Below are 10,670 nucleotides of genomic sequence, written 5' to 3'. Positions count from 1 at the left end.
TTATACCAATATAAACAGGGCCTTTGACCCTTTCATTTTATTAAAATGGCACGTAATTAAAACAGCATACTGATCACTTCATACATCTGCGTGCCCCCAGGTGTGTGGCTGAGGAGCGGCATGTGGGCTCCCTCTGTGAGGCTGCAGATTCATGCATTGAGCAATTCATGTTCTTTATCGGTTTTCCCAACAGCGTCAGGATTTGATAATGGGTCGAGGTCAGCAAAGAGGCTAAACCAGGCAGTCAGATCCGAGGCAGCCTTGGCAGGCTCTGGGGAGAGAAGAGGACATGTGAATGCAGGCCCCTTCCAAAGGCCCACCTCTGCCAAACTGCATGTAGGTGGGTCCAGGCTCCTCCCAAAAAGGGAGGATGCTGCTCAATCAGACAAATCCCAGTACACTCTGTCCCTAAAACTAGCTAGGGAATTCCATGTCTCCCTGTTGGTTGGCCAAAGAACATTTCTAAACCATGGCCTAAAACTCCATGAAGAACGAGCAGTGTTAACCTTCACCTGTAAACTCACCTACCAAGCTGCCTAAAACTGCAGACCGTGCTGCTTAAACACAAGCAGGAAATAGCACTGTGATTTCAAAAATCAGACTGAATGGCTGAGGAAGCAATATGTTCCAGTGTCCACTGGAACACTTTACAAATCTGCTGGGTCAAGGGAAATACCGTGACCACTCTTCAAGCTTCAAAGCAACAGGCAGAGAGGAGGGTTGGCACCTAGGCCTGGCTGCATCTCTTTTCTCAGGGTCACTGCCTTCTTCCACCCTCTCCTGTCAGAGGGAGGAGGCCTCTGAAGGTCTCCTCCTCCTCCTGGGCTCTAAATCACCCCCACGCCCCACCTCCACTTCACCCTCACTGGATACTCCCTTCAGCTGCTCTTTCACTGAACCACCTGCTCTAACTTTCCGATTGCCACAATTATAGAACCAAATTATTTTCCAGATGAGAATATTTTCAAAAGAGTGCCTGATGCAAGTGATTTCTACATAAGCTGGGGGCTCTTCTCTACATAAATCATTCCACATGAGGATCGAAGTTCATTGGCTCAGATGACCCAGGTTTCTTTCTCTTTCCCAACAGGTGGGAATATCAAAAGCATGAAGAAAATGTCTGACAGGTTATCCTTCTCACTGAGAGGAGCGAGGAATGTGCTTGCCATCTGGCTTAAAGAGTCTTGGGAAATGTTGGGGGGAACAAGCTAAGAGGTTATGCCAAAGTAATGGGAGAGTGGTGATGGGATTATCCCACTCAACAGGGCCTTTGGGTTTTTGATGAAAATGGCACTGAAATGGTAAGATAGTGTGCCAATCATAGTATACTTCTGATTCCCATCTTTTTTTTTCTCATAATCTCTCATAGATTTATCATGAGATAATCAGTGCATCTACTATAGAGATGACTGCAAGCAAGGCTAGTTGGTAACATGCAAGTTATTACCATTTAACATTAACTGAATTCCACGTGCAATTAGCCTACAGAATACTCAGCTTTGTCTGATATGATAAACTGAGACTTGAGAGCTCTCAATGTAATTTGGTTGGGTAGTGGAGTGGGAACAACTTTTTAAAAAGGGAGTAACTCATCTTTAGTCATATAGGAGGCCATACAGGAAACTAAGGGGCAAGATTCATTTATAGAGGATGAGTCTATCTGTAGTCTAGATAGGGAATATCAACACATCTTTAGACTAGATAGGGAATATCAACACATCTTAAAGATCTCTCCAGCAAAAATATGCTGCACCTACTTCCCCTTCCTACTAACCTCCCAAAGGTCTAGGGCAGCCCTCAACAAGTAGCTCTGGCCTTGCTGGGAGGAGTCAGGTGACTGTACTTTTGGGGCAGCCCTCACATTCCCTAGACCTCCACTGCTGGAGTTTGGGAAACCAGGTACAACTGCACAATACCTATAAGAACATCATGGGGATACTTTGGGATAATAAAGACACTTCCTGTTACTTCCTGCGGTCAACATGGGGAAAATGGGTGATGATCAAAGGAAGAGAGAGGCAGCTGCAAACACAGAGATCTTCAGTGGAACACATGTTCTCTTTGGGAGCCTCACTCAGAAAGGAACAGTCCCACGAGCTTGAATGGCCCTCCTCTGACTAAGGAAAGTCAGCTCTTTCAGAGGAGCACTAATTAAATGCCTTGTTTGGCCATGGCAATAGTATTTTCAATTAAAGACCCCAAACCTCGGTGGCCTTTCCTACCTGGGTAGCACCCAGTCACGTGGAGACAGTTTTTGACTCCTCCTCATTTGGTTTGATAAGGGGAATTATGAATTAGGACATTAGGTCAGAAAAAAAGCCAGAATGTAATTCATAGGATCATACAAAACCCTCCACCCCTGTAGCCCCTGATTCGCACCCTCGGTGCTCAAATAGAAATTAGTAAAGAAAGACGGAAAATAGTGTTAGGCCAGTTGAAAGGAAGGCAACTGTCATTTCCAGGGAATAAAACACTGTATTACCTTTCATTGCAGGGCTGTTGTCATTTGGACTGCTTGCCTGTGGTGCTGGCCATGGAGTAGGAGGAGGATTGACATTGCTCTCTGAGCAGCCTAATGTTCAAAACCAGAGGTGGTTAGGTCTAGGGAAGGGCTGGCACACCGCCCCACCAGCTGCTGGGCGCACACACGGTCTCACCCGCAGTGGCCTCCAAAGAAAGGGGAAGGGTGGTGCGACAAGGACAAGGCCTTTGTGCCATGTTCCTCGTACCTGGGATGGGCTTTAGGGGACAAGAGATAGGTATAATCGTGTCCAATTTGTAAGTATGGAAAATCGGGGAAAAGATTGGATTTTGAAAAAAAAAATCTGTGAAATTGCTATGGTTAGAACATTTTTTTTTCTTTTAGCTCTATGCCCATTTTTCTTCTCGAGTAATATTATTTCATGGTCACAGCAGAGATTATCCATAGCATTCCAAGGAAATCAAGTGCCTTGCTTTTCTGTCATAAATGGAGAAAGCTTTAAAAAGTGAACACCAGTAAATGTAGCAATATAACTAATTAACCGCAGGTCTTCTCTACTTCACTATGATCCAACCCATTTATTTGCTATACAGCCAATTTAGAGTGAGAAGTTTAGATAATACACATCAATGAATGATAGTCTAGTCCAACTATATGAGGGTAAAGAACACCCCCTTAACTTGACGCTGTATCTTACAATGCACTCCGTTTGCCTTATCCAAAATTCTGTAATGTCCCTGTGCTCTGCCCACCCACATAGGCAAAATAATGCCTATGTGGCGTTCGGCGGTCCTGCTTTGGGGGAAGCAAACCTAGTTTCCCAGAGCATTCACGATGTATGTTAGATGTTTTGGCATGGCTTACATTTAATTTAGGATTTTATCAAATAATTCTTTGCATGTCTGCTTTAAATCTGGTCTGTGAGTCCTGTCTTCTCAGTGATAGAAGAAATTGCTTCCTCAATGTGCTCCAAAATACCTGAGGCAGTATATAGGAAGGTATTGTGGACTACATCCATTCTTGATTCTATGAAACACAGACCATCAGATGATCCACTACTGTTAGGTCCACCATTATTAAAACTGTATCTTTTTACTGGGATGCTCTGCTGTTTTCTTCAGAAAAGGTTTTGTCTCTGATAAGATCCTCCTGAGACAATATATTTGAATGGCACAGTTCAGCTGGGCAGTGAAACCAATTTCTGGAGCAAGTTACACATAACCAAGTCACAGAGTATATGCCACAAAAATGGCAGGATTTAATGCTGTTCATTTCCCGTCATTATTCTAAGATGCCCAACAGGAGACTTAATTAGCAAATCTTAACTATATTTATTAGTTTGCATTTTTGTGTCACCTCCTAGAGTTGTGAGCCTCCTGAAGTCAGAGATCACGTATTATTCATCTTTACATCCTTTAGTGCACTGTCTGGCACATAATGGCTGTTAAATTAGGATAAACTCTTGGAGGATGTTCTTAAACCATGAGAAGTACACTTATGAGGCATTATTTTAAGAGATGGCAAAACAATGCTTGGCATGAGAGATGCTATAATATTCACTGGCTGAATTATTTCATTTTCAGCAAGTGGCACACAAACTTCTCCATGCAGACTAACGAATGACAAATGAAACAGTGGCCTGTGATCTACCTATCGGATCTAAAACAATGCAAACATAGAGAAGGCTTTTTAAAGTATTACTACTTATTCGAACGACATTTGAATATGTAGCTAACATAACTCATAAACAACAAAAGCACCAGATTTTGAAGGAGCTTTCTGGGATAATGGAAATGTTCTAACACAGGACTACAGTGATTATTGCACAATATAAATTTACTAGAAATCCTTGAATCATTCTTTTACAGTGGGTAATTTTTATGGTATGTAAATTATAGTTCAAAAAACTATAAAACTGACCAGTATTTGGTGTAATCTAGGATAACATAACCTTCCTAGTACCTAGATAACTGGGCCCTGAGCATTACTTCTAAGCACAAATCACATAAAAGAGTGGGAAATGTGGAAAGTTAGAGTTGTGATCCACAGTATGCCAAATCAAGCTGAAAGAGATAGAATGTAACTGAGTAAATTTTGCCCTTTTCCCTACCACCCTGTCCCCAACACCAAACATAGTCAAAACCCACCTGTGCTTGGCAGAGCCCATGGAACCTTTCCACCAACTCCTGTAAGCCTGGCTTCAATCTCTTAGAGCAGTGGTTCTTAAAGTAGGATGCCCATACCAGCAACATGGGCACCACCTGACAGCTGGCTAGAAATGCAAGTTCCCAGGGCCAACCCTGACCCAGTGAATCAGAATCCCTAGCAGGAGAGCCCAAGAAACTGTTTTCACAATCCCCCAGTGACTGTTATGTAAGTGCAAGTTTGAGAAGCACTGTCATGGGTGGTCTCTAAGGAAGCTGGAAGGGTCACCATATCCTTCAGGATCAGGTCATCTTGGCTGAGGCCAGAGCCAGCCAGCCAAAGACAGCCCTCCTAAGAAACAGAGGGGTCTGTCTCAAAACCCCACCTCCTCAGGTCCTGCTGTTTTAAGCTCTTCAGTCCATCCCATCAAGCTCTCTGAGTTCAAGGAGGCCTACACTTCCAGAAAGAACCTGAACGGACTCAGAGCAAAGCCAAATGAGAGGTATGAAAGTCAGCCCCTCCCTGATCTCTGTATGCTATTTGATACAGTGGGAACTCAGTGAGATAATTCTTCCCATTTCAAAAATATGCACAACATTCATTTTTTAAAATGGTTGCAGAGAACATTCAAAAAGCAAGGCAGGTTCAAAGCATTGTATTTTTCAGAGCATAAAATGGAACACATTCCTAAAGGAGGCAGAAATAAATCTACATGTCAGAATGGAGCTCCCCTCACTTTACGTAATGGGCATGTTCCCGAAAAGTTATAAATAAATAACATGTCTGTATATCAAGCCATATTTTAAAAGTACCAGAAATATAAATCATATTTCAAGCCTATCACTTCAAGGATTATAATGGCATAGTCCTTTATACAGACAATAAATGTCTTCTAATCAAATTCATTTGTAACTATGGATTATTTAATATTGCTCGTCTAAACACTCATAGATTTAGAATCTATGGATTTGAGGGCTTCTCTGCAGCAGAGGACATGAAGAAGGATGAGTCTGAAGACATCCATTCTTTGAGGATTAATATGATGGGGACAGCATACCTCAGAATTTTCGCAAAGACACAGGGTATCATTATTCCTTTGCCCCTAGTGTGGAGCAGAAACAAGAGCCAGTTTGCCAAGTCACATTGTTGTCTCAGAACAGCTATTAAGTGTAAGTCTAACAATCGACTATATGTGCATGAGGGGAGAAAATGGTATGGCTGGGACTTCAGCTAAGAGAAAAAGAAAAGAAAACACTAAGCTCAGCTGCAATGTCACTCTCGCTCATATCACTTTGGGAATTATTTAGGGGAGGGGTGCAACTAGAATAATTATGGATGGAATGCCAAGCCAGATTTCAAATGTCTTGGCTTCTGTCAAGAAAAAATGCTATTTAAAGAGAACTAACTCTAGCTAATATTCCTGTAATTGCCATCAACTGTTCTCTAGTTGGTGTTCGTTGGCTGAGGCGTTTTTAACATGAAGGTGTGGCTAGAAAGATGTCTCCCTATCTTAGAGTAATTGTGTCAGGAGAGGGTGGTGAAGGGTGGGGGCCACAGAGCAAGCGCTGAGGGTTCTGGGAACAAAATGAAGATCCTAGTTCATAGATCCTTTGATATGTCAACTGTGCTACCCATTTGCAGGAAACACATATAAAATTTTATTGGAGCAATCCTGCCCCCTTTACTTACATAAGGGAAAATATAAATCAGCCAGAAATAACACTGGCCAGCCAGAGCAGCAAGCGAAGCCAAAAAAACACCATCCAGAGGAGCACTTTACCGTGAATGTAATTTCACTAGCTGGGAGAGCAAAAGCTCAGGCTGGGTTGATGATCACAGCCTGGGGGGCATTGGGGTGGGGTTGGCAGTGAAGGGGAAAGTGGGAACACCACAGTCATGGTAGCCAAGTACCACCCTGTCATCCACATTTCCCCTTCTGAGCTCCAGTTTCCATATCTGCAAAGGGTGGATAAAAATTCCTGCCTCATTAGGTTGCTGTATGAATAAAATGGATTCTTGTAGGTGAAACCAGGGAGCACAAAAGCTAGAGAGCACGCACCAATAAAACGAAGCTGAATCTGAATTTTATTTAGTACAGCTCAGCGACATGAGGAACAATCCTAGAGATTAGTTTCGGATTGCTTTCTTTTAATCTAGTGATTCAATGTCTGTTGTTCCTTCCCCTCCCTTCTTGTTATTCATCCATCTGTCCATCCGTCTGTCCGTCCATCCATCCATTCATCCATCTATCCTTTTTCTGAACATCTGTTGTATTCCAGGCGCTCAGCTATGTTCTGGAAATATAATAGTGAGCAACACAAACACGGGCCCTGTCCATGACAACCAAAAGCAAGAGAATTACACCAATCTTACAATGATGTGAGAGGAAAGGAATGAGTAAGCTATAAAGGGAATGGAGGCAGAAACACCTAACCCTGACTGCTGGAGGGGATGGGAGGAGGGAGTCAAGGAAGGCTCTCTGGATGAAATTACACTGAAGCTACATTGAAGGGTGAGAACTTAACCAGGGAAAGCAAGCATCATGGGTGTGAGATGGGTGATGTGCTCTAAGGAGGAGAGAGAGCATGTTTGAGGCTCATTCAAGTTCGATATGGCTGGAGTCCAGCTTACTTGACATAATACATAGGTCCTCAGAAAAACAAGGTGATTAAGTCATGGTAAGTAAAGGTGTGGGAAGTATAGGCAGCAATGAGACTGGGGTAGGTCCTAAAGGGCCTTGTAAGGCAGCCTGAGGAGTTTGTTTAGAACTTTTGCAAATGGTAGATATAAACCCGCAACAATTTGGCAAGTCATAAGGGCTATCTGGGATTTCCTGATTTCCTCATCTATAAAATGAGGGTGGAGTAGATGGTCATCAAGGCTCCTTCTATGGATTAAGGGAGGCACTTAAATTCTGCATATATCCAAGACCAGCAGATGTTCCTCAATCAGCTGCTTCTTTAATGGACAAAAATTCCATGCGTTCATGCCGTGAGCACCTATTCTGTGTTCAAACTCTAACTGCACCCCATAGTCTTCTCCTTCTCATCATTTGATTCCCAGATATGCCAGTTATCTGGAGCCAGGTTAAGCCAGGAACGGCAAGGGGGTGAACTCAGTTTAAGGAAAGGTGAATTGGAGATAATGCAAAGCTTGACATTACATTAGCCTTAAATAGAAACCAACCCAGATGGTAACAGCACCTAGGCATGGCATAAAACAAAAGAATATCCAGAAGGAACACAGAACTGCATGTTTGTGAGAATGTAGAACAAGACTCCTAACTTAGGTTTGCAGAATCCTAAATTAAAAGATGTCCTGGTGCATGTATTTTGAGCAGATGGTAGTCTTTTCAGTATCAGCGTCTATTCTATGTCTAAATTAAATTTTGGGTATTGGTGGAGAATGGAGAAGAATGGCAAATGAGGCTTATCAGCCTCACCTTGTCTCAACCTTGGGAAACTCCTCTGGCCAGCTCTCTTTCTACTAGCTTTAGGAGGCCTCAGAAAGGTACAGTTTTCTTATCATTGTACGACACACAGGAAACCCCAGCCCCTATCATGCTGGTAACTTCAGAAACTCTCAGAAATCCTACATAAAATCAACTCCTTTTTTAAATGTTCAGCCCAACTTTATCCTAAATGTAGGACGCTTCATTTTGCTCTCCTAGAGCTTGAAGTTGGGGTGGGGGAAGGAGGCAAATATAATTGTTATCTTACTAAATCTCCCGCCCTCTCTATTCTCCCAGAGCACAGGGAAACAGAGTGGGGAGAGAGGACAAAGAAAGGAGGGAGGGTGGCAGAGGAAAATGGGGAGGTGGAGAGAGGAGGAGGAGGAGAAGTGAGGAAGGGAGCGGGGCAGGGAAGTGCAGTCTGTGGAAGAGCAGAGGTTGCTGCAGCTGGAGCCCAGACCCTTCCCCTCAGTTCTCTTGACACCAACATCTTGAGGATGCAGCCCCACCTGGACCTCACAGAGAACTAGAACAATGGTGGTGAGAATGAGCAGGAATGCCCTACAGGGAAGATGTGGGTGGCTGCTAGCACAGGCGAAGATTCTACAAACAATCTTGATTTCAAATATTCTATTCTGGAATATCATCCAATTTTTGTGGTCGACAGGGTCCCTGCCTCCCAACCAGTGCATTCCTTCTCCATGGCAACCATTTGTTCTTGGTCTGTGTGTGTGTCCAGGACACCCAGGGCCAGGCTAATCATGACGAGTCCTGCTCCTCCAGGAGCATCCAAGGAGAGGCCTGAAGGAACCCACTGAGAAATCACATTTGCCATTGGAGACTTGGTACAGAGAGGCAACCGAACAGAATGGTGAAAGGCACAGACTTCAGGGTCACATGGCTCAGGTTCACCATCTGTCTGCCTCCCACCACATGTCTGATCTCAGGCAAATTACTTCATTACTTTGTTTCTCAGTTTCCCAGGGCCCTAAAAAGGAAATGATGATAGTACCTCCCTGGCAAGGGTGTGGTGAGGATTAGGTAAGTTAACTCTCTGCCACTGCTGGTTTCTCTAAACCAACATGTCAGTGAGCCTTTCTGTTCCATGTTGTGTGTGATTACTTATTTGTTTCAGTTGGTTATTTAATTTGATTTTTGAGATGATCTGGATGATGGGGGAAGCAATTTCAATATGAAGTGTCTGAAGTTTAATAGTTACTTAGATGCTTTTACATGTATATAGATGGACTTTTCTAGACCATGGGTGTCTTAAAAAAAAAATCGAGAGCCAGTAATCCTCTTCTCCTTTTTAGGGGGAGGTGGGGAAAGTTTTGACAAAAGCATAGGATGTGGTTGTAACAGGATTACATGATCAGTCACCGAAGCAGGGTGCCTGTTCTTTATTTGTACCACATCTGTTTTGAAGGTTCCCTGAATCAGGGCAGCATCAGAACCAGAATTGTGGGAGCACCTGCTGGGAATCCGTACATGTGGTAGAAGATAAGTGGGCTTCCTCTTTCAAACACTTAGGTTCCACTTTTCTTTCCTGTCATTTTTGTTTTCCATAGACATTCAGTTTGTGTCTGCTGGCATGCAAAGGAAACAGGGTAACTCGGAGGTTAGAAAACAACTCCTTTAGCCCTGGTCTTCATAGAACACCAGCAGAGAAAAGGAAACTTTTAGCAGGCAGGATGATCCTTTTAAATGATAAATCAGATCATGTCCACTGTTGGTCTAAGACACTGTGACGGTTCCCATTTTTTCTTGGGCCAAATTAAAGGCCCAGGTTTGGGGCAGTCTGGGTGGCTCAATGGTTTAGCGCCGCCTTCAGCCCAGGGCGTGATCCTGGAGACCCGGGGTCGAGTCCCACGTCGGGCTCCCTGCATGGAGCCTGCTTCTCCCTCTGCCTGTGTCTCTGCCTCTCTCTCTCTCATGAATAAATAAATAAAGGCCCAGGTTCTTCCAAAGGCCAGGAGGCCATGTATGGCCAAGCCTCTGCCTCCCTGCCTCACTCCACCCACAGAGCTCTTCCTGCAGACCCTCGACCACACAGGCATGTCCTGCCTTAGGCACTGGCACATGGCCTCTGTCCTATCTCCACGTGGCCCATTCCGCCACCTCCTGCAAGTCTGCTCAACTTTCATCTTCTCATAAGAATCCTATTTAGTTCTACAGCCTGACCTGCCTTGCCATCCACCCAACACTTTCTATCCCTTAGTTCTATTTTGCCTTTTCTCTATAATACTGAGCACTTTCTAACCTACTCTGTGATTTTTCTTTATTATGTTTATTGTTCATTACCTCCTCTTCATCAGAATGTGAGTTATATTCTCAGATGAATCCCCAATGCCTGGCACCCAGAAGGACCCAATAAATCTCTGTTGAATCAGTGAGAAACTTGGTAAGGAGCTAGTAGGGTGGCAACCTTAGGTGAGATTTTTGTTGCTTGAGAAATAAATGGCTTCCCTTGGTAGTACCTCTCTACCCATACAGGAATACCTCTTTCTACAATAAGCTTACATTTCTCACTGTCAGAACACCCACCCCCTAGACCCAAGAGTACTCCAGTGCTAGAGCACTTGGATTTGGGAC

The 10,670-nt window shown here is 43.8% G+C and overlaps 1 protein-coding gene across 24 annotated transcripts in view; it reads right to left on the bottom strand.

Annotated features, from left to right (window-relative positions):
* The window catches only part of ICA1 (islet cell autoantigen 1), a 141,792-nt gene continuing 131,122 nt past the window's right edge, over positions 1 to 10,670 (bottom strand). For 19 of the 24 annotated variants that reach the window (XM_072783997.1, XM_072784008.1, XM_072784000.1 and 16 more), the window contains 2 exons: positions 2,483 to 2,572; positions 1 to 271 (listed from right to left, as the gene is read on the bottom strand). In XM_072783997.1, the coding sequence (XP_072640098.1) occupies positions 150 to 271; positions 2,483 to 2,572 (212 nt within the window). In that variant the 3' untranslated portion in view covers positions 1 to 149. The remainder of the gene's footprint in view (positions 272 to 2,482; positions 2,573 to 10,670) is intronic. The other 5 variants (XM_072784015.1, XM_072783996.1, XM_072784019.1 and 2 more) reach the window with 1 other exon arrangement.

This window comes from Canis lupus, chromosome 18 (assembly GCF_048164855.1).
Source record: "Canis lupus baileyi chromosome 18, mCanLup2.hap1, whole genome shotgun sequence".
In the NCBI taxonomy this organism is placed as follows: domain Eukaryota; kingdom Metazoa; phylum Chordata; class Mammalia; order Carnivora; family Canidae; genus Canis; species Canis lupus.
This window is presented reverse-complemented; position numbering and strand designations above follow the sequence as displayed.